This window comes from Arvicola amphibius, chromosome 14 (genome assembly GCF_903992535.2).
Source record: "Arvicola amphibius chromosome 14, mArvAmp1.2, whole genome shotgun sequence".
Lineage (NCBI taxonomy): Eukaryota > Metazoa > Chordata > Mammalia > Rodentia > Cricetidae > Arvicola > Arvicola amphibius.
The window spans coordinates 44,319,276-44,343,417 of record NC_052060.1 but is presented as its reverse complement, the minus strand read 5'-3'; the positions used below and the strand labels follow the sequence as shown (position 1 = coordinate 44,343,417).

Genomic DNA, 24,142 nt, shown 5'->3' with positions numbered 1-24,142 from the left:
TACTGTGTTGGTGCTGGGACTTGAACCCAGTCCTCTGGAAGAGCAAGTTCTTGTAACCACTGATCCATCTCTCCAGCCCCTAAGTTTAGTTTTCTTTAACGTCAGAATAATTCACAGTGGTTATATGACGTCAGCCTCGGCAGGCTTGATTAGCGCCGTTGAAATGCACATGTAAGAAGTTCATCTTCACCTTCCTGTCATCAGAAGTGGCTCTGGGCTATTTCTCATCTCTGTTTCTTGGAACTTTGGGGGTTCCTCTTTCTCTTTGGTAGGAAGAATTCACCTCAGGAAAGGAAACTCTGGAAACTCCCATAGAAAGAACCTTGCCATCAACAGCGTCATTTCCCAATTCTTATTTGTTTTCTTCTCGATGAAGATACGTTAAGAGAGCACATTAGAACAAAATAACCTTCCAGGAATTCAGTCTGTTCAGAAGGCTACAGGAGTGGGAAGGTCTTCATTTTAGGGCCCTGGCCTGTGTAGATTTGCCTACCGTTCCATAATTCATAGGTACTAAGTACTGCTGTCACCTTTGAACTAGTGAAAAATAGATTAAAATAAGTGATCCATTTGTATTTCAAATCCCGTTTTGAATAGACGAGGTATAAATACATTTGCACTTCTGACTATCGTCCCCGTGGGATGTGAGTCTCCTGAGATGGCTCTGGAGTGGAGGAGAGCATGTAGGAGAAAGAAGACTATGGAAGAAGACAAATATTGACAATTCTGCTTCATAGTTCTCTCTTAAAGCTTTAGAAAATACAGCCCTGAAATAAAGGAATCCTTTTACTTTTCTTAATATACTGTCCCGACTGTAGTGATCTCACAGTATCAGTCAGGATTCCCAAGGCCCCACACAGATGCCAGTGTCTTCAGATGTCCAAGAGCCTTGTGTACAACGGCACGGTGTTTGCCTAAAGTATCCACATCTTCCCATGTACTTGAAATCAGACTTATCACACCAACATAATATAAACGCCAGGCAAATGGTTAAAAGACTGTTTAAGAGACGATAAGAAAAAGGATATATACATGTTCAGTATAGACTAATGATTTTTTTTTCCAAATGTTTCAATCCATGGTTCGTGAACCCAAGAGTGCAGAGCTGATAGATACACAAGCACCCATTACATATGAGTGCTTATAGACTAGGATTCCTGCAACGACACAAGCTGCTGCTGTTCACAATGTGTACTACCAAACACCACCCACGTTACCAAACACCACCCGCACTACCAAACACCACCCGCGCTACCAAACACCACCCGCGCTACCAAACACCACCCACGCTACCAAACACCACCCGCGCTACCAAACACCACCCGTGCTACCAAACACAACCTGTGGCAGTTTTCATTTTCATTTTTTTATTAAGGATTTTTTTTCTTGCCAGAAGGTGGCGATGCACACCTTTAATACCAGCATTCGGAAGGCAGAGGCAAAGGCAGGCGGATCTCTGTGAGTTCGAGGTTGGCCTGGTCTACAGAGCAAGTTCCAGGACTGGCTCCATAGCTACTTAGAAATCCTGTCTCAGAAAAATAAAAATAAATAAATAAATAAAAAGAAAAAAGAATTTTTCTAATACAATCTTCTCATTTTACATAGCTATGCCCATTCCCACTCCCTCCCCTCCTCCTGCCCCACCCTTTCCTACATCCTAGCACCCCCCCACATCCACTCCTCAGAAAGGATTAATGCTTCCCATGGGGAGTCAACAAAGTCTGACACTTCACTTTGAGGCAAGACCAACCCCCCCCCATATCTAGGGTGAGCAAGGTATCCCCAGCTGTCAGTCCAGAGTCAGTGAGCTCTCACTCGCTCAGGTCAGCTGTTTCTGTGGGTATCACCATCATGGTCTTGACCCCTTTGCTCATATTATCGCTCCTCCCTCTCTTGGGCTGGTCTCCAGTAGCTCGCCCCTGTGCTTAGCTGTGGATCTCTATATCTGCTTCCATCAGTTGCTGAACGGAGCTTCTATGATGACAATCAATGTAGTCCTCAATCTGATTACAGGAGAAGGCCAGTTCAGGCACCTTCTCCACTATTGATAGGAGTCTTAGCTGGGGTCATCCTTGTGGATTCCTGGGTATTTCTCTAGTGCTGTATTTCTCGCTAGCCCTTTAATGCCTCTCTCAACCAAAGCATCTCTTTCCTTTCTTTCTCTCTCTGTCCTTCTCCCTTCTTGAGCATCCAGTTCCCTCACGTTCCCTCCCCTTCTCCCTTCCCCCTCTTTTTTCACCCTCTCCCCCTCTCCCTGCCATACTCCCAATGTGGCTGTTTCCAAGTAACCAACAGATGAGCCAGCCTCCCGCAGCACCTGGGAGAGTTTGAAGAATGAAAGGGGACCAGCTAAAGATCAGGTTTAGCTGGGGGGGAGGGGGCAGTGGGCAAAGTGCTTCTGTGGAGTATGGGTTCACCCCGAGTTCTGCAAGATAAAACAGGACTGGAGCATAGGCCAAACATGGGACAGTTCTGGACTTCATTCCGGCCTTTTTCTTTTGCAGCTTGGCACCAAAGAAGGTTACCTCACCAAGCAGGGTGGCCTGGTCAAGGTAAGGGAGCATGGTTTGCTTGTGCCTCCACAGGGAAGACAGCAACCAGAGGCTCAACTCTTGACATTGACAGATTTTTTTCAAAAGAAAAATTATAAACTTATTTTAAGTCACTTACATTTAATGAAAAATGGCTTGACTCAAGTTCTCTGGCAAAGCCCCGTGTAAGAGTAACCTACAGTTTATATTAAAAAGGAAGCCCCATGTAGCATGCTCAGTGGAAGGGTTAAGAACAAATGGGATAAATTAACTTTTGAACATTTCTGCTCTTTTTTGGTTTGTTTGTATTTTGTTTTTGTTTTACAAAAAGCCAAACTTTTATACAATGTTTACTGAAAGGTAGGCCAAATACATCACTGGTGCTTTAAGAAAGTTACATTATAACGTGCCAAGGTAAACATAGTTTAGGTCTTTACACATCCAGGTCGCCTGATTGCTCCTTGTCTGCAATTGTCCTTTAAGTTCTCTTACATTTCCATGGTGTGTGGCCACTGTCATCTCGTGCAGTGTGGGCTCTTGTCTATCTCAGGGGTCAGAGTCTTTACCCCTCCTTTTCCTGGGAACAGCTGCTTGACTCTATCTTGGCCATGCAGTCATCCGTGTCCTCCCTGGACTGAGTGTCCTCCCTGGACTGTGTGCTCCCCGAGGATGGGAAGCAATCCTATTCATAGCCTATTTGTTGATTTGTTTGTTTTGTGTTCAAATCTCACTGTGGGTCTCACTCAGAGCCCAGGATGATCTCAGACATGCAGGCTTACTCCTCAGTGCCCTCCGTGGTAGGATTGCCAGGCATGTACACCCATGTCTAGCCTGGATGGCTTATTCCTGAGTCTTCTATTGTCCCTTTTAAGTGGGCGCATTGCCAGCTGAGACAGAGCAGAGCTTTGTTAGGACATAGGAAGGAAATAGCTACAGTTTTTGCTGTGAGTCCATGAGTCCTCAGGTAAAATTCAGAGTGGTATGTGGTTAGAAGTTCCTAAACCTCAAGGCTTATTTGTGAAATAATAATGATGATAATAATAATGATAGATGGCAATGCTTTATATGTGTTAGTTATATTTTACTCGATATACATTATATATAAATAAAATTTCAAGAGTATACATGAATACGTCTGTAAGTCTTTGATGTGGGGATACAGCTCACAGGATGTTCACAAAACTGATATCTATTTTTATTATAGTATTAATAAAATAGAAACTTGAGTAGCTCGTTACAAGTCACCTTGAATGTCTACAACAGCTGCATCTATTCATTTAAATAAGCCAGCGCTATTTCTATTGCGTTCTTAGAAGATAAGATCCTATTATTTTTAATAGCTATTTTGAAACTTTTCTCAAAAATTATACATGAAAATAACTTAGGCGTATTTTATCTAATCATTCGTATGCTTTTAAAATGAAAATAAACTGTCAAGTTTAGATATTCTGTATCCAAAACTTAATTTTTTTTCCTCCTCAGACCTGGAAAACAAGATGGTTCACTTTGCAAAGGAACGAGCTGAAATATTTCAAAGACCAAATGGTAAGAAAGACATCAACACCCCGCTCCCCATTAGAGTTCAGTTCTGTAAGGTTCCCAGCATCCTCTGAGGAGTCTAGAGACCTGAGCTCTTTCCCCTGTGTATCTGTTTATAATGGGGTGGGGCAGACTTGCCAGGGAGTCTGTTTGGAGGTCAGAGGACAAGCTGTGGGAGTTGTTTCTCTCCTTCGGAAATGTGGTTCCTGGGGATCAAACTCTGGTCATCGGTTTTGATTTGACCACAAGATTCTTTAGCCACTGGGCCACCTCGCCAGCCTGATCTGCTCTGACTCTGTGAAAAGCAGTTTGCCTCTTGGGTCAGTGCAGCTGTCACTCTGTGGAGCGCACGGTTCCCTCCGTTTGGGGCCGTGGGATCCCTCCCTTGCCACACTTTATTCACTGTCCCTATGAACCGGTGTCCCCTTTTATTAAATGCACATCCATTGCTCGGGTCCATTTTGTCACACCTCCTTAAAATGATCTCCCTTCTCTTTGGTACACAAATTTTCTGCAAAAGTAGAAGTTTATAAAAAAAGATGGACGAAAATACCAATCCTTTCCATGTGTTGAAAATCTATCTCCATCTGATGTAAATTGTCAAAAGCAACATTTTTTTAAAAAGTAGATCTGTCAGTTATGTGCGTGAGTATGTGTCTGTTTTGGGGGTGTGTGCACGTGGGTATTGGTACCAGGCCGGAGGCATGGACCCTTTGGTGCTGGAGTTACAGGCAGTTTTGAGCCGCCTGATGTGGGTGCAAGAGCAGGTCACCCTCTTAAACAGTGAATTACCTGTACAGCCCAACAACGTCTTCCCACTGCTTAGTCTGTGCAAGGCTAGCTCCCAGAACCCAGGGTGTGCTTCCCTTTGCCAGGCCTTCCCATCATCTGTAGTGAGATTTCATCTGAATTTTAATAAATAAAGCTTGCCTGAAGTTCAGAGAGTAAAACAGCCGCACCGATCAGCCTTACAGACCAGGCAGTGATGACACACACCTTTAATCCCAATAGCCACGCTAGTTCACCACAGAAACCAGGCGGTAGTGGTGCACGCCTTTAATCCCGGCACTAGAGAAGAATAAAAGATGGGAGGAGACAGCTCTCAGGCTCAGTCTCATTCTGAAATTCTTGGAGACAGGATCGCCATTTTGGACTGAGGTAGAATAGAGAAAAGAACCAGTGGCTGCCAGTTTTGCTTTTTTGACCTTCCGGTTGAACCCCAGTTTCTGTCTCTGGGTTTTTATTAATTGTGCTACAATCATCTGTTATCTTCATGAAAGGAAACTGAGAGTTGCACACAGCAGAAACCTCGTTAAAGAATGAGTGATGGATGTGCGTGTGTGTTTATTATAGTTTCCCTTTTTCCCCAGTCACCAGAACCAATTCGGATCCTAGACCTAACGGAGTGCTCAGCTGTTCAGTTTGATTACTCACAGGAAAGAGTAAACTGTTTCTGGTAAGTTGCTTTCATAAAGGAAACGTTCCCAAAAGTCTATTAAGCCAAGGAATAGAAGACAACCCCATGTGTACACATCTAGATGGGAGGGACATGAGCCTAACACAAGGACATTGATGTTAGTGCCTCCAGCTGCAGAGCCCATGGTGGCTTCAACAAAGAGGCAGGGTGGCTAGGTTCAGGCTGTGAGCTAACTACACAGCTGGAACTCATTCAACCATTCACAGGCTCTGGACCCCTGGGGGCTCAGCTGAGTAGACTCCTATTCCACAGAAGATATAGACAGCAAAAAGATGGGGGGGGGGTATACATACATTTCTTTGAAGTCTCTTGGGAGACTATAAACCTCGCCTGTAATAATAGAAACTTAAAGTTTCCTAGGTATTTATGTCATTGCTGGTAGAAATTGCTAGGTATGCACCAATTCTTCAAAATCACCATGATAATTGTGGGAGCCCTCATCCATTCTTCTTCCCTTGGAAGGAGCTCACACTATGGGACCAGGGTCTAAACAACTAGCCATGCTGACTACCACACATTCCCGCTTTTGTCTCGTCAGCTTGGTGTTTCCATTCAGGACATTCTATCTCTGTGCAAAGACAGGCGTTGAAGCTGATGAGTGGATCAAAATACTGCGATGGAAGCTGGTGAGTTGCACAAGTCTCCCGCCATCTTGTCTTGATAACTAACACGCTGGCGACTGTGTGCCGTCAGAGGAGGCCCTAGAATCAAAGGGGAGTCTGTCTGCGACCTTGCAGGATAATCTGCGTATGCTTAAAAGGTGTAAATGGAAGAGGAGGCTGTGAGAAGGAAGTGTGGCATTGTGCTTGGGTTTCAGGCTAGCCTTAGCTACAGCTGCTGGCAGTCAAGTGTAAGGCAGGTTGGCCAGCCCCATTTTGTCTGGAAGAGAGTACTGGGATGGGAGGGTCTCAGAGAGGAACCTTAACACATGCTTCAACTTGGAAAGCCTTTAAACTGTCAAGGAAGGAGCTGGGGAAGGAATTTGGCTCCCAGTGTAAGCTGTGCCTTGTGTGTATCAAGAACCTAAGGTGTTTTATCTTCCTGCTGTGTACTTCCCTAAGGGGAAGACAGTTAAAATAATTTACCAGCCTTTACATTTTTCACCATGTACGTTATAGAGTTGATAGCCAAGTACAAGCGTCCTAAAATTTCCTGTAAGTGTGATATGTTGGCAGAATTTTTCATTGAGGCCACTGGTCAGCTCTGTGCCACCAGCCGGCTTCCAAATAACCATACAGAGACTTATTATTGATTATAAATGCTCAGCTGATAGTTTAGACTTCTTACTAACTAGCTCTTTCTTCTTAAATTAACACCTATTTCTTATCTATGCTCTACCACATAACGGTACCTTTTCTCAGTGGAGCGTGTCCATCTGCTTCCTCTGCATCTGGCTGGTGGTTCTGCCTCCTTCTTCCCTGCCTAACCTCTACCTGCCTACCTGTTGGCCATTTAGCCCTTTAGTCTGCCAATCTGAGTGTCACATCTTCACAGTGTATAAAAGGAGTCTTCCACAGCAGTAATATATTAGTCTGGTTTTTGTTTCTCTCATGAAAGACTCGAGGCAAGCTACTTATGAAGTACATGGGGTTCACAGTGTTTGAGGATCAAGGATATAACACAACTTAGCTTCTGAGGAAGACCTCTTGATGGAACATAAAGGCAGGGACATGTGGAGGATGGAAACCTCACACTTCCAAACAGAAAGCCAGAGATCAAGTAGGGTTGAGAGTGTGTGGGTCAAGCTCAGACTGCTAGAACTCTCTCCAATGGCAGTGTACCAGTAACATAGGACCTTCTAGTAAGTCCCTTCTTTTAAAGACATGATCACATCAGTGCCACCACCCTTGGGAACAAGCCTTTACATATTACTGAATTGAAACCCTTGGTGTATTCGAAGGCAAAACACAATTTTTCTAATCTCTCTCTCTCTCTCTCTCTCTCTCTCTCTCTCTCTCTCTCTCTCTCTCTCTCTCTCTGTGTGTGTGTGTGTGTGTGTGTGTGTGTAATTATTATTGTATTATAGGTAGTGTCTGAAAACGGATATCCTTAAGGCCCAGCTTATAGCTCAGATGTATGTGTGTGTGTGTGTGTGTGTATGTTTGTGTGTGGAGGGTAATTATTGTAACTTTTATCTATATGCAGTGTCTGAAAATGGATATCCTTAAGGCCCAACTTATGGCTCAGTGATAAGAACAGTCCTCAGTCCTTCCTGGTTAAAATAAAAAAGCAACAAAAAACAAAAGGGGGGGCATGCTGTGAACATTGTTGAGCATCCAAGTGTTTTGGGTTGCTTGTTTTGCTTTATCTTTTGGTTTGTTTTGTCTCTGGTTTGAAATCCAAGTTAATACAGTGCTCATGTTGAGACTGCTCCCATGGTGATTCTGAGCGGGGGGGGGGGGGCTTCATTATGGCCAACCTGGGCTGAAATCACTAATTCCATGTGCTTTGTTATTGTCTGAGTGACACCTGGTTATTTTAGAAAATTTAAACTAAAAAGTAGTTCAAATACACACTTTCTGACTTCTCCCTGGACAACTGGAGCTTTAAGAAAACAGCCCTTCTCTGCTGGCTTTCATCAGTTCCCTCCACCTAACAGTCTCTGCCAGCATCTTTCTAAGGCCACAAATGCAGACCTGAATCTTCCATTTGTTTGAGCAGTGTTGTATCACACTTTCCCAGAAGCGGTACATCGATTCCCAGAGTGTACACATTGTAAAACCATTCTACAATGTCTGGAGGGAGAATTAGAAACAAACATTAAGAGGGGTAATCTATAGCTGCATGTCTTCCTTACTCCTTCCGTCTGTATCTCAAGTGACTCAATGATAGCTATACCTATTTTTTATTACAGTCAAAAATAAGAAAACAGCTGGATCAAGGAGAGGACACTGTCCGAACTCGGTCATTCATCTTCAAATAGAACTTTCTTGGCTCAAGGGCAAGGTGGAATGTTCCAGGTGCTCTGATCTGTGGCAGGCTTCAGAGGAAAGGTCATTAAGGGATTTCCTCAAACAAAAACAAACACAAAGCAGACCGTGGTCGGGAGCTGGATGCTGTTTGCTGATTCACGGAAAACAGCTGGCAGGACCCAGCTATCTGCTCAAGAACACAGAAGCAGCACCCTGCTGATGGAAACTGCCTAACCTCCACTGCCAGGTGGAGCCACTCAGAACACAGCGCAAGACAAATTGCTGGTCTGCTCTCTCAGTGGCTAAGGCTTGTTGACTTTAGTTGCCTGGCATTCTGCCCCAAGTCACGGTCAGCACAACTAAGCTTCAACAGCAAGGAAGCGGCAATATGTTCGGAGCGCAGGCTTTTTAAGGAAGCAAAACAAGATAATAAATGCCAAGGACTTTCAAAGGAGGGGCTGCTTTCGTTTTGTTTATATACAAAAACCTCAAGAAGGGCTGGAGAGGTGGCTCAGCCATTAAATGTGCATCTGCTCTTGCAGAGAACCTGAGTTCAGTTTCCAGGATCCACATCAGATGGCTCACAAACACCCATCACTCCATCTTCAGAAGGATCGGACGCCTCTGGCCTCCTTGGGCACCTGCGTTCAGGCACACATACTCACACACATGCACATAATGCAAAAAAAAAAAAATTAAAACGTTTCCAAAAAACGAGAAAATGTTCATCATGTTTATTTTTGCTTTTAAGAGGCTTAGAAATCAGACTGGTGCCACGCCACGTTTGACAACCTGAGAGGGATCCCTAAAACTCACATAGAGGTGGAAGGAGAGAACCAACTCCACAAAGTTGATCTTTGACTTCTACATGTATGTCAGCATGTGTGAGCCCCACATCACACATAACACACACAATAATTGCTTTTTTTTTAAAGCTTAGAAATCCAGTGGATTCTTTACTCCTAATGATAACTGTGAGAACTACATGTCTTGTGGGTAACTAGATAGATAGATTTACTATATGTAAATTAACCTATAGTGAGGAGTGAGGATGTACATACAAGAAACTGCACAGTGAAGGGTGATAAGCAGTGGGTGACTTTTAGTTTATGGTTATCATTACAAATGTAATAACACACTTATAAGCACTAAGTTAGAGACGTCCCCATAAAGGATGCCCCCGTCTCTTTGCAGGGTAGGCTGTATGAGAATAGCCCTATGTAAAGCACCCCAAGATTATTAAAAAAACAATTTCTGTTACATAGCTCTTGCAAACTAGGATCCCCCAGTGACAGACTGGTGTTCAGAGGCCACAAATAGGTCTTGACTTCTATTATCGCTGTTGATGTGGCTTTTAAGGACAGAAGTTAGAGGGTGATGAGCCAGCGGGTGGAGAACTGGTGGAACTCTGTTCTCTCAGCACAGCGACAGTGGGCAGCACTTTCGCCAGTGTGACCAAGACACTTGAGCGAACAGCTGATCAGAACGATTACTCTGTGGTTCTTGATGTCTCAGCTCACCATGCTTAGGGTGTGGTGCAGCTGCTCACATCATAGCACGCAGGAATCTGAGCATGGCAGGAACAGGGAAGGGAGGAGCCAAGACAAGAGACCCCAGGAACACGTACTTCCAGCCAGGTCCAGTCGCCCACATTCTACCACGTCCTAGTAATCTGTTCAAATTCTGATCCATTTGAATGAAATAAATGAATTAAACCTGTCATTAGGTCAGCTCTCTCTCTGGAATGCCTTCAAGGACATACCCACAATATTTTTGGTATTTCCCATTTACAGAATTGTTAAATTTTTTGTTGTTGTTGTTTATACAGCTAAGACTCAGAAATTATTTTTTTCCAACAGGTTTTTTGGAGTTGGGTTGTGGATCAGTGGTAGAATGCTTACTGCAAGGAGGGGCATTTAATTTGTTATGTTTGTGTTCTGTGGAATAAAGCAATGTCAAGATAAAATGTATTGTGTCAAGTTTGCAAAATAAGGAGTTAACAATGGCCTCTCCTCGAGATGTACCATTTTGTTTCCTTAGAAAAAAAGTGTTTTCCTTCATGTGTTAAATATTCTTTTTACTTTCTGTAAAATTTGTTTATTTATATTCTTTGGTTCTGTTTACTAAGTAAAAAGTGCATGATTTTGTTGTACATGTCCAGTTTTATTTTGATAACATTTATTGCTTTCGAAGCAGAACAAGATGGAAAGGCCAGTTAGATACTGGCACATTTGTGGTTTATTTAAGGCACTGCCTGGACTGCCTTTTGGACAAGCATGACTTCACTTGCCACCTGGAGCAGAATGACCTGGCAAAACAGCTGCTTCAATGGGTGGTTGCCCTTAACAACCTGCTGACTGCCACCGGAAGCCTCTGTAAAATCTTGCTTGCTTGACCACCCACGTTGTGGTTTTAGAGTATAAAATGAGAATACGAACAGGACCCAGGATGGAGGCCTTTCAGGAGCTGTCCTGGCCCTGGTCCAGCCGTGATGTTGCCTCTCTTCCGCTCTCATCAGCGTGGGAATGTTTTCTCCAGAAAGATTCCCATAGACTTTTAAAATTTAAATACAGCTGATTAATATCCTAAATAGCAATGGCACTTCAGAGAAAACTGGAAGCTTAGGAAATATGACATTCCTCCAGGGATTTAGTGGAATATGAAAAGAACAGTAAACACACACAGAGAGACACATGTGCACGCGCACGCACACACACACACACACACACACACACACACACACACACACAGCAGTCAATGCTGTGAGGGGTCTGGGAAGCAGTGGAGGGGAGTGGGCAGGGCCCCAGACCATCTGTTAGAGGGACTGACAGGAAATGGGGGACCTACCACACACACACACACACACACACACACACACACACACACACACACACACCTATTTGCCTAGGACCAGGTCACACACTTTGTCTGTTCTTGGCTATCCAGTGAGAGCATCACGCTTTTACCTCCAGAGAAGAGCCTGGTCGGGGGCTCTTGGCTAGTTCCCCAAATCCAAAATAGCAGAAGGGAAGGTGTTATGTGCAGAGGGATCAGAGCAGGGAGATGTGGGAGAAAAGTGAGGTATGTCTGTCCAAGTTCCCCTAAGACAGCCAAACGTTAGCCATTACTGTCAAAAATTCCTTCTGGGAAAATCTTGCCCCACATATTCCTACTAGGACAGTAAAATCTCCCCTTGGGTGAGGGAAGGCTAGTGCAGCTGGAGTAGCCAGCCCCCGCTTCAGGGCCCCTGGGCATCAGAGCACTGAGGGGTCCCTCTCTATCCCCTCAATCCTACTCAGGTGGTATGAGGCAGTGCCTTAGCCTCTCCTCCCCCATCCTGATGACGCGAACCCGCTGGGGCAGAGAATAGGAAGACTGTGGCAGAGGAAATAAGATCCTACTTCCCTTTCCTTCCACACTTCAGACCGTCACTAAGCTCTTCCTCACCAAGGAAACCATATAGTGGTTTGAGCCAGGCTTGAGCCATGGCGTCAAGTAGAGTTAACCACCTGTGCTGGAGGACCAGTTATACTTTTTAAAACGTTTCTGGCCTGTCATAGACAGGGCTTCTATAAGTCATTAAAAATGATTTAAGGGGACTGGAGAGAAGACCAGAGAGAGGTTCCTAGCACTCATATCAGAGAGGTCACAACCATCTGTACCTCCAATGCCTCTTCTGGCCTCTACAGGCACCCATACACATGCCTTCCCCCATCACATACATATACATAAATAGCAAATTAAAATGAAGTGAAATTGTAGATCCCATTTGAAATACCAGATTCAGCAGACATCAAATTAGTATAGATGATGATGATGATGATGATGATGATGATGATGATGATTGGTGGTAGGGAGAGGCAAGTAGTTAAGCATCAATAATTTTCTACCAGTATAGAACAGCCTGGGCTATGGGCCACATTCTGAGTAGCACAGGTACAGCTGTCCAGCAGGCAAAAGAGGGAGAGCCCACTTGGGAAGGAATCTTTGTGAGGTTGGCAGACTTTGGGATGCAAATGTGTAGTTAGCAGAGCTGGGCAGGACTCTTCCAGTCAGCTGACAGATCTCTACAGAGAGGAAGAAGCCTGAGTGGAGAAGGTCTCCATCTCTGGGTATACTCCAGTTGCACTTCCCGGGTCCTTGCACCAAACCCTTTTAATGAATACACACACATATAAACCCCACAGATTTGCTCGAGAACCAATACAACTTTCTCCGCAAGTATCTCATTTTGTTTGTTGCTTGAAGAACTTTAAATTTTTTTTTACTTATTGTTATTGTGAGTGTGGCCAATTTGAGCTCGCTCCCCAGACTTAAACAGGAGAGAACTGACTCCCAAGTTGTCCTCTGACTGCCACACATGTACACGTGTGTATGCACACACAACATTAAATAGGTGGGATTTTAAGTTATTCTAGTTTTATGTTACCTTTGCAAAAGAATATTTAGCAATTCCCATCTGTAGGACTTTATAAATGATTAATAATGTATCCAGGCTTTCCCTGAGATAGAAACTCTACAGCAGCATGAACAATTAATAATCTTCAGGTTAGGGGGCTGGAGAGATGGCTCAGAGGATAAGAGCACTGACTGCTCTTCCAGAGGTCCTGAGTTCAATTCCCAGCAACCACATGGTGGCTCACAACCATCTATAATGAGATCTGGTGCCCTCTTCTGGCCCACAGGGATATATGCAGGCAGAACATTGTATATATAATAAATAAATAAATCTTAAAAAAAATTCTTCAGGTTACACACACCTACTCGCACATCTTTCTTTGGGGTGTTCAGATGATGCAACCAATCTTTCCTGCAGTACTGAGGATCAAGTCCTGGGTCTTACATCTGCCAGGTGAATGCTCTGTTGCTGAGCTGCAACTCTATCCTTTCAAGCAAATTTGTTTGAGCATGCCAGAGTTGCCCAGGCTGGCCTTAAACTCCACCCTTCTGTTTCAGCCTTCCCCACAGCTGGCCACCTATACAATTATCACCTCAATAACAAGTTAGCTACTTTATTCTTCTTTGCTTCATGTACCACATTACTGGCAAGAACTTTCCAGACATCAAGTGGTAACCCAGACAGTAAGAATTCTGCATTTTATTGGGTGCATCTCAGAGCGGACAGTTTATAGCTCACCAGAGACCCAATTAGTTGTCACGTGCCCTAAGTAGCTGTGCTTCGTGGCTGTGGAGTGGCAGCCGTCTCTCACAGCACCTGCACACCTGGTTCCCTTCCTGGCAATTCATCTCCTATTGTGCTGGGAAGCGAGGGGAGGAAAACTGCTTCACGTGGAATCCGAGGACAGCGCTAGCACCAACTCCAACATAGAAAGCTGTCCCCAGAGCAGACATTCCAGGCCAACGTCGCCTCTACGGCTGTGCAGTGGGAGCGCTGGAGACTGGCGCACGGGCAGTGCCTGTGAACTGACTCACCCCAGCGACGAACTGACAAGGAGTCATGGCTGAGCCACTCCTGAACCTCTTAGGCATATCTAGCAGATAAAACCTCGTTCCTGATGATTCAGTCAGACCCATGGATGAGGCTTTGACAGTTTATACTAGGTAAAACAATCTCCAATACAACACCCACAAGAAGCATTCACTGCTGATTCATGTAGCTGGAGGACAGAATTAATTACGTCCATTACAGTTTTGAAAGTCTGAAAGAAGAGGCCTATACAAAGCTCATTCTGTACTTTTAAAAATACTATTTTATTTATATTTGTGTATGAAAAAATGGCTATACTGTCATTTTCATATACATACTGATACTGGAAACAGAACTCAGTAACATGGCATGTCCAATGTAGAAAGAACACAGTCATTAAAGCACTGTTACGGAAAGAGAAGAGACATCATGAGCAGTGATTTGAGTTCTCACTGAAGAGCAGCACCCTCGAAGAAGAATCAACTCCATTAGTAATACTCATCTACCGGAGATCACAGACAGAGGAGGTTAGTGATTGTACTTACTTTATTATTTTACTAAGCCATTCATCTTCCTCACACTCAATGCAAAGAAATAAAATATAATCTTAAAAAAAATACGCCCTCATTATTATTCTCATAAGCGTCTCTGTGGCCTGTGGCATGGGAGCTCTGTGCAGCAGGTGTGCTTGCTGGCTCCAGAGCATCCGTGTGCCGCTCTGGTCCCGATGACGGGACAGACACCACTCTTTATCAGACATCCACACAAACTCCATGGGAGCTGCACTAGAATGAACCATTTTTGTGGCGTTCCCAGATCTCACTAAGTAAGAAAAGACTTTATACACATAAATATAACAATTGATCTGTCTATAAATTACAGTTACAGGCTCTCCTTTAGTGTAAGGTGGAAGAGCGGCCCTCTGGACACATAGATACAAGTATTACTGTGGTCTAAAGATTGCTGGACTGACAGGGTGTTGTTGCGGTGAAGACAAGGAAGACATCAAATCCATTGTTAGATTAGGACACTTCCACAACTTTTATCAGCTCTTCAAATAATGGAGCCAGTTCCTTTTCTAGGCTGACAATTAGTCCTAAAAGAGATTTAAGAAATTAGAATGTTAGAAAATTCTTCTTATGAATGGTGAGCTAAAATCAACCCCCGTGAGGGTTTGTCGAGCATCTCACCACAGCAACAGAAACTAAAAAACTAAATTCTCAGTCATGCTCAACTTGTTTATAAGTATTCAAAATCTTAAAATTATAATTTAACTGATGGGTCTATAGAATAAAGTCATTTTCAGCATCAAATGTGTCCTGCTTATGTGTCTGTAACCCTTCATTTCCGTGGACTGTTTTAATGTAAGCTATAAATAACACACGAACCGCAATGCGGGTGTGACTAGCTTCTACAGCACCAAACCAATCTCTTGACCATCTCATTTGCATATGGAAATACCCTGGATGATGGAGAAGCCCCCTCCCCCCCCTTCTGCAGCTGTGGAAACTAGGAATCAAGTGGCCACGGCACAAATGCAGGTGGTTGACAACAGCGGCCACCAGGCCTGGCTCCAGGACAGTACTATAAAGAATACAGGCTGCATGCTGCATGCGCAGGCCATCCTTCTAACATACCTGTGTTGGCATTGCTGCTGGCTATGAAGCTCACCACCAGAGGTAAACGATTGAATTGGACCACCTGGAAGGAGAATAAGGTCTAAATCACATGCCGCACAGTGAAAACAGTTATGATTCAGCTGGAACAACAGATTTAAACAGTAAGGCAAGGCTCTTACCTGTCACAACAGAGGAACCGTGTTGAGGAACCCCAGCTGTGCGAGCTAACGGCACCATCTACTGGAGCTGACAGTGACCTAATGCGCATTTCACAGGCTAACAAGCTCTTAATTTTTAAAGTTTTAAGTGTTTTCCTACAATAATTATTTTCTGATATAAAAACATCAAAAATAATTATTTTGTGATATAAAAACATCAAAAAACCCTAGTTTTAGTTAAGTACTCTGAAGGCTAAATTTTTTTTAAAAAAATTCTGTGCCCCTCATACTAAAATTTAGAATTATACCAAAACAGTTTATACAAAAGATATAAAAATGACAGGTGAGCCAGTGAAGCATCGGTAGCTCTACATCGACTATACCAACCTGGTAGGTGTCATAGTAACAGATGATGCTTTTATTTTTGGAAAGTCCGAGCTTGCCGCCTTGATCTGTGGCAAGGGCGAAGGTGGACAGGAAGCCCGGCCTCAGGGCCTGCTCTGGAGCGCTGTCGCTAGCCACTGTGGGATGAGCGGTAAACAAAATGATGCAGGGCATGGCAGGAAGAGGCTAACAGCAACTTTCAAAAGAGCACAAGCCATAAAAACCTAGGCACAAAGGTACATTTACAGTGCCGAAAACCCCACGACTACTACCTGGGTCTCAGCAACTCAGATGGGAAAAATTACTTAATCAGAAGCTCAGTATTCATAACTCAGGGAAGAAACGGTGACTTCCATGATGAAGTGAATATTCTGGTCATCTGAGGATATGTGAGAATAAAATGTGAAAAGCTACAAAATCGTTTGCTCTCATAAAAACCCCGGAAGCAGTGTCTCTCGTAGACACTTACAGTCCCCTGACTCACTCAAGGCTGGACTAGTTACCCACATCAGCTAAGCAGGGGCTCCAGTGTTTCATGGGGACTCTGTAAAACTGCACTAGGGCTGGAGAGTTACCTGAGCAGATGACCTGCCCACAGCCACCCATGGACAATGTACTCTGTCACGGCTTGTCACCAACTCAATGCACGGCTCCAGACAGGCCGTGTGCTCTCTGTACTTGATATGTTAGTGTGTAAAATGGAAGAACTAACCCAGGTGGTCTCTAAAGAAGGTTATAATCCTAATGTCTAAATTTATATGTCTATCCTGACATGGAAAAGAAACTGTAAACTAACAGAACACCCCACCCCAAAAAGAAATGTTGGCTGAAAAACTGTCAATAGAGGCAAAAGAGTCTTTTAAATTTCCTGCTTCATGGAAAAGTCTGCCAGATACTATGGACCTGCAGGCTGAAGATGGGTGCCCCAGTGATACAAAAGAACTTTGGGTGACTGTCCAGGCAGCAAGATGTCCCTGTCAATTCTAGAGTTTTAAAAGTTGCTTACAATGCACTTCTTGTTAACTTAAATAATATTATATCCTTCTGGAGTGTTTGAAGAGTTGAAGAAAAATACAGTTTTCCTTGGTTATAATAAAAAATAAAATAAATACAAATATTGTAACTGTAATTCTTGCTTGATATCTTTTTCGCTGTATGTAATCTTGCTATGTGAAAGTTAAAACCATCCTTTTTATTTTGACAGAAAAGGGGAGATGATGTGGAATTCCCCTCTGTATGCTGTAAATATTTTTTATTGCCATTGGCTAATAAAAGCTGCTTTCAGTCAATGACTTAAAAAAGTGACGCCAGGCAAAAAAATCTAAACAAAGATATAGAAAGTAGGCGGAGTCATAGAGATACCATATAGCAACCCCCCCCCCAAAAAGATGCAAGCCACCAGCCAAAACCTTACATGTAAACCATGAGCCTCGTGATAAAATATAAAATAATGGGTTAATTTAAGATATAATAGTTAATAAAAAGCCTAAGCTAATAGGCCAAGCAATGTTATAATTAATATAGTTTCTGTGTGATTATTCAGGTCTTGGCCAAAAACAAGCGAGTAGCCACAGCCTACAAACATCCACTTGGATCATGCCACAAGACACAAAAGTAAGCAATCTGAGTTCACACTGACTCTGTTACAGCAAATGCATATTAAAAAAAAGGTGAGAATCAGCCAAATTCATGTTGGGTGGATCAAAACACATGTGTACACACATGACAGCCTCAAGAATTAATAAAGATGCATTTTTAAAACTTCTTATATTCAGATCAACTAAAGTAATTATGACATTAAAGTTTTAAAAAACATTTCGAATAAAGAATCAAAAATCCATGTAAGATTTAAAAACCACCAATCTGAACTAGTGATATGGTTCAAGGATGACCGCCTGCCTGCCATGCACACTCACTTCCAATACTAAAGATATATTTAATAGTTTGCATTATCATAAGCATCTTCAATGAAAAACTGGGCCTGCTGTTAGTATTCAGGCATGTACTGGCCTGCTCTTGGGGTTCCGACAGCTACGTCCTCAGCTGCACTGCTTAGAGCACCTCCTGTGCACGTTCGTTCCCTTTTCAAAGGCCCCTGCCCACCTCCCATTTCTCTTTGTCTGTCTGTCTGCCTGCCTGCCTGCCTGCCTGCCTGTCTGTCTGTCTCTTCTCTTCTGCTGCTTCTGTTCCCAGGGGCCAGTCTCCCTTCTTCTCTCCCCTCTTTTCCCATTCACTTTCACCCATTAGAAAAACCTCTCCACGTGAGCTCTGTCACATGGCATCTTTCTCTCTCGTGCGTTTTTCTAAATGACAACACCTATGGTAAATGGTAAATGCATGCAGATTCTAGGTCCTGCAGACATGGAACCCTGCAGGTTCCACACCCAGTCTCCAACAGACAAAAGTACCTATTTCCTAAAAACTAAAACAGTCTTTCCAATTTGTTGAAATAAGCTTTATGCATTTCTAACTATTTAAAACACATATTTCTGTCAAAAGTAAAATGCACAAAGCACTCAGTTTACCTTTAATAACAGGCACCCCGTCTCTATCTGATACAACAATTGCATGGAGCCCTTCAACGCTACAAGAAAGCAAAAGTCAGTATTACAAAATCATTTTGGTTTCTACAAACATGTACCTCAGACTCACGATGGTAATTCTCAAGTGTATGTGTGTATGAGGGAGAGACAGAGAGATGACGCAGTGTGCTTGTGGAAGGGAGGCGACAACTTCAGGCCTCTTGTCTGCCACAGCATATGCCAGACTAGCGGCCATGAGCTTCTAGGGATTCTCCCACTTCACTACAGGAGTACTGAGTCCAGGCAAGTTCTGAGGACCCAATCTTGGGTCTTCACCCACTGAGCCGTATATTCTCATTATTATTTCTTTATTCTGTGTGCATACTTGTATATGCACCACATGCAGGAAGGTGAGTTCCGAGGTCAGAAGAGAGCATTAAATTCCCTGGAGGGGGACTTAAAAGCAGCTGAACCACCCAGTGAGGGTGCTGGGAACTTAACCTATCCCTGTCGTTTGCAAGACCAACAAGTGCTCCTAATTATTGAACCATCTCTCCAGCCCCTCAAAGTTATATTCTTAAGAGAAAAAGAAGCTTCAGGTTTGGAAAATGTAACTTAAGCAACAAATTATAGAACAAAATGTGTAAGTAGACCTTGTGTGTATTGTGTATTGCACACACACATACATACACGCACATGTGTGTAAACGTGTACACTCATATCTGTGTCTGTTTGTAAGAAATAAATGCCTCTGTCACCAACCAGATGCTTCTAGCAGCAGAACTACATGACTGGACGACAGGCAGAGGAAAATTCTAAATTCTGAATTTTATAAATTTATTGTCTACTCAAAAAAATTATCAAATAAAAAGACAAATGCTCAATATGTTATACATGTTATTCAAAATGATTAGAAAAATCTGTGCACAAGATTTTGTAATTGCCATAATAATTAATTTATATAGTAACCAATGTACCGAAAGAGGAGGTGAAAAAGTAGGGTGTTCATTCTTTTTACTGGATTACAAATCCTCGGAGACACAGCCTAAGAACACAAAACAGCCCCATTCTTAAAGCACTCCTTTCTAGAAACCAAGGCACAGAGAAGCTGTTTTCAATTCTACACACAACAGACCAAGAGCGATCTGCATAGATTTTACTAATAATTGTTGGGTCACCAACAGACAAATTTATAAGAAGTAAATTTTATTATTCAGCAAAAATGTAAAGCTTACTAAACAAACTATTTTCATTCTAAAAACAGTGTTTCTTCCACTAGTTTTAACGACATCAGCTGGGGTCTATGGTGTGGCTGAGTATTTGCGATGTGGCTGAGTGATTGCAGAGCACACATAAGACCCTGATTCAGCCCCTAACTGTTTCCCCACCATCTCAGCAATCCTGCCACAAAAACCAGCCAAACTGTTCTTCATATAATTATAAAACATTGGCTATTTTAAAACATAGAAAGCCTAAGATGTTGGGAAAGGGGGGGGGTTACAACTAGATTTTAAAATATAAACCCAAGAACAATATTTAACAGGGAATTAAAAATACATTTTATTGATACCTGGAACTAGTCTGGTTTTGTGGAGAAGTATAGAGATAAAGCAGTTAAAACCATGGACCTATGAAGCTGGAGAGACAGCTGGAGAGACAGCTGGAGAGAGGACTGGATGCTCTTCCAAAGAACCTAGGTTCAATTCCCAGCACCTACATAGCAGCTCACAACCATCTGTAACTCCAGTCCTGGCAACTTGACACCAGTCATACACACAGTGCACAAGCAAACATGCACATAAAACACCCACACTCATATATAACAATTTAAAAATAAACAAAAACAACAAAAATGCATGAACCCCACTAAACCCACACTTCTAGCAACAAATCTGAGTGTTTGCAATGCTACTGTCCCTCGTTCTTTCTCTTTCTGTTCTTAAGGTGTAATAAATCTGTTTTCAAGAAATAATCTGCAAATATGAATCAGAGTGCACTCAGTCCTTATGAGAAGGGTGGCACTAATCCCTTCCCTACCGTTATGCTATGGCAAATAATATTCTGCCCCTTAAAAGTGCTGCAGACTGAACCTTCCAAGCGCACGGCAAATTCTCTATCACTGACATACCTTCCCAGCCCTTTACAGCATGCTTAAATTGCACATATCTCTTGTATGAGCCTTACCGTAAGGAAAGCAGCCTGATGAAAACACACACACACACAAAGGAAATCTCAGGGACTTCACAGTATGGAAAACACAAAGGAAGAAACACGGAAGCCGATCAGAGGTGACAGAATAGAAAAAATGCCTGTTCCTTACGGGAAGGCAAACAAAAGAAACAGTCACCCTGAAATGACTCGGTAAAACCAGCCAAACAAACAAACAAAAACCACTTCAGTTTCTTTTGCTTTTAGCTGCTGTTTCGAGTTATTTGCAGCTATGTAGCAAGCCTATGGTCGGCAGACAACGTGTGTGGTGTCACACCCGCATCAGTCTCACAGCCGCTGCCCTTACCCACCGAGACACCTAACCCTCGTGCTCCTCTGAGACAGGATCCCCACTTCTGTCACCTTCCCAGTGCTGGGATTCCGGGCCTACCCACACGCCCAGCTCACTTTCACAGTGTTTCTAATGTTTTAGTACACTAAGCAAACACCAGTCAGTGGATCGGTCTGTGTACTGGTGCGTTTTTTGGCAAGTAGATCCAAGGTAGGGTCATGTGGGAAGAGGGAACCTCCACACAAGCCGCGGGGAGGCGAGTCAATAAGCAGCATTCCTCCATGGCTTCTGCTTCGGCCCCAGCCCTGCAAGACGAAATAAATCCTTTCTCCCTGGGCTCCTCTTAGCCAGTGTTTTTTTTCACAAAAATAGAACATAAACGAGGACAGTCTGCATTCCCAAAACTATTTGTAAGTAGTAATGAGAAAAGTTTTAACGTTGGAAGAGTTATAAGGTCAGAAAGCAACTGTTAGGTCTCCCACTAGTCACTAAAGTTTCCCTGCATGGCTTTAGCCTGTACCACTGTTTCTGTGGCCATGTGTTAGCATGTAAAGCTATTAACCGCCATCATGCCGGCCATCTGTGTGAAAAAGAACCAGCAGTTAGTCTCAATAGTTGACCATTTATTCAGAGGAAGATAATTAAAATTAATTTAAAGATTTCCCATTATTTCATTTAACACACCAATAGTGTTTTCTTCAAGACGACATAAGAAAAATACAACATATGAGCTGGGCGTTGGTGGCACACACCTTTAATCCCAGCACTCGGGAGGCAGAGGCAGGCAGATCTCTGTGAGTTCAAGACCAGCCTGGTCTACAAGAGCTAGTTTCAGGACAGGCTCAAAAGCTACAGAGAAACCCTGTTTTGAAAAACCAAAAAAAGAAAAAGAAAAAAAATACAACATATGAATTAAAACAAGAACACACTGTCATTAATTTCTACGGATCTATAATCAGAGTAAAAGCATAAGCTAATATGTGAACACTTTCAACAATTAAAGCAAGAGTCCAGAAAAAAAGAGTTCCTTTTTCCAACCTAAAGATCCAACCTACGACCCAATAAACAACTATGATAAGTTGTTTTAAAAAACTTTAGAATGGCAAGAAATCTAAGTTCTGAGCTCCAGCACCTATTTCCTATTGAACATAAACGAGTCATGTGACAGCTCTAGTTTTCTGTTACCTATCTGTAAACTCAAGCCATTCCTTATGATACTTGGGGTTAGTTATGAATTTAAATATGGGAAATAATCACCATGACACATATAAAATACTAACCTAAAAGGGTGAAACAAAATAATTGTAAAATTAATGTTACACAGAATTTATTTGGCAACAAATGAGTATTTTCTTACCTTGGCAACTTTTTGTACAGAAATCGCTTTAGATCCTGAAAGAGAACAATGTTTTAAAGATCATATTACAGTCTGCTCTCATAGCCCTGCCATATCCCCCTGAAAGGACATAAGTCACTATTTTTAACGGTCTTCCATCTTTTACTTGTATAACTTGGAAGAGTTAACTAACCTTTTTTCTAGGCCTCAGCTTCATTAGGTTTCATTGTATGTACTCAGGGATAATCACACACTCTGCATGACAAGAATGCTGAGAATTTTAGTAATGTATGTATGTCAGTGTACCTGGCACAGGGAAACACAAATACACACTTGCCGTAAAGCGAGATGTGTTTCACAATAACTTACGTCCTGATAACACTGTATTCACTTGGCAACAGTTTACGAACCTCCTCCCATGTCCATAGAGATTTTCCATAACCGTTTTTAATGAGCCTAAGTCAATTAGATAAACTACTCTTATATTCAGTTTGACGAAAGACGACAATGTGATGCATTTAACATAGAACATGGTTCAGACTAAGAGAACAGAACGATCTCGTCTCATTACAAACTCATCTGGAAACAGTCACTGACAACTGAGGTATCAATTATAAGCTCCACCCTAAACGTGGGCTGATTTCAACCTTTATCTCCAACCCTGAATGAGTATTTTATTCCATGTCACCGCCACGAACTTACTTTTGCTCTCGTCTTAAACAGACACACAAAAACGGAACAAAGTTTGCAAAAGGGGCACCCGTTAGAAATCCTTTTACATCACAACAGTGAACCTAATGAGACATCACGAGAACTTAGTGGGAATCGGGAACAATACCAATGGAACAGGCACTGATGGGAGGGCGGCCATACCTCCTTTAGAAGTGTTAACTGCCAGGAACTCCTGTGAGCCCCAATAGGATTGGGAAGTGGGAAGAATACAGTTCTCTCAGGCTAAGACACATTAGTGGTCCACCAAAACCGTTCCTGATAGACACCCAGGACCCTGCGAGTCCACTCTCACATAAGTCCCCTATAACGGACCCGGGAAGACGGGCAGGGCTCAGGACAAAACCAATTTCTACCTCACCCCACTCAGTGGCCTCATGCAACCCTCCCACATCCCCTTTCTTATCGGGAAGGGGTGCCACTCACATCCGCCATGATGAACCCCTTTCTCCAGCAGGATCAATCTGTACGCCTAGAAGAGAAACTTCGTGACTCCCCCAGCACCCCGGGCTGATGTCCCTTCCCAGACCCAGCATCCCGGGATCCACCCTCGCCAGGCCCGGCGAGAGCCGTAGTTCTGGGTCTTGAAACCCAGCCGGGTGGCCAGCCCCGACGGCCCACCTCCGCCCGCCTCGACAGAAGGGGTCCCCGCGCGGGAGAAGGGGCGACCTCTGCAGACCCTCGCGCGCTCCAGCCTGGGGCGACCTGCCCGGGTGTCCCCACAGTTCAGTCTCCTCTCGGAAGCCGCCTGTCAAGTCGCTGTCACATGACTCGTGACCTCCTCCGCGCCCCAGGAAGAACTTCCTATACCCTCGCTCCCGGCGATTCGGAAGTTCCGGGGAGGCTTGGAGGAAACTGCGCCTGCGCGCTGCGCCAATTGCTGCCGGGCTTGCTCCTGAGGTCCTAGCACCGTCTCTTTCACCCATCTCACCTACAGCGGAAGACGTTCCTGTGCGAGTATGCACATCCTTTTCCATATATATATATATATATATATATATATATAT

General features: G+C 43.4%; 2 protein-coding genes across 5 annotated transcripts in view; one reads left to right on the top strand and one right to left on the bottom strand.

The window, feature by feature from the left end:
• Dapp1 (dual adaptor of phosphotyrosine and 3-phosphoinositides 1) overlaps window positions 1–9,355 on the top strand; it is a 48,158-nt gene extending 38,803 nt beyond the window's left edge. Inside the window, exons 5-9 of the mRNA XM_038311523.1 lie at window positions 2,505–2,552; window positions 4,014–4,076; window positions 5,441–5,526; window positions 6,086–6,173; window positions 8,402–9,355. Coding sequence (XP_038167451.1) covers window positions 2,505–2,552; window positions 4,014–4,076; window positions 5,441–5,526; window positions 6,086–6,173; window positions 8,402–8,470 — 354 coding nt within the window. The 3' untranslated portion in view covers window positions 8,471–9,355. The remainder of the gene's footprint in view (window positions 1–2,504; window positions 2,553–4,013; window positions 4,077–5,440; window positions 5,527–6,085; window positions 6,174–8,401) is intronic.
• Window positions 9,356–14,152: 4,797 nt separating this feature from the next.
• On the bottom strand, window positions 14,153–23,916 carry Lamtor3 (late endosomal/lysosomal adaptor, MAPK and MTOR activator 3). Of its 4 annotated transcripts, none has more exons than XM_038311823.2 (7): window positions 23,805–23,916; window positions 23,562–23,607; window positions 22,428–22,462; window positions 18,574–18,632; window positions 16,052–16,185; window positions 15,525–15,588; window positions 14,153–14,983 (listed from the first exon to the last, which is right to left on the bottom strand). In XM_038311823.2, the coding sequence occupies exons 2-7, from the start codon at window positions 23,568–23,570 to the stop codon at window positions 14,910–14,912; spliced, it is 375 nt and encodes a 124-aa protein (XP_038167751.1). In that variant the 5' UTR covers window positions 23,571–23,607; window positions 23,805–23,916; the 3' UTR covers window positions 14,153–14,909. The 4 variants fall into 4 exon arrangements, with proteins under 4 accessions (XP_038167751.1, XP_038167752.1, XP_038167753.1 ...); XM_038311824.2 differs by having other exon boundaries at window positions 23,815–23,915; XM_038311825.2 differs by having other exon boundaries at window positions 23,757–23,889.
• Window positions 23,917–24,142: the final 226 nt, after the last annotated feature.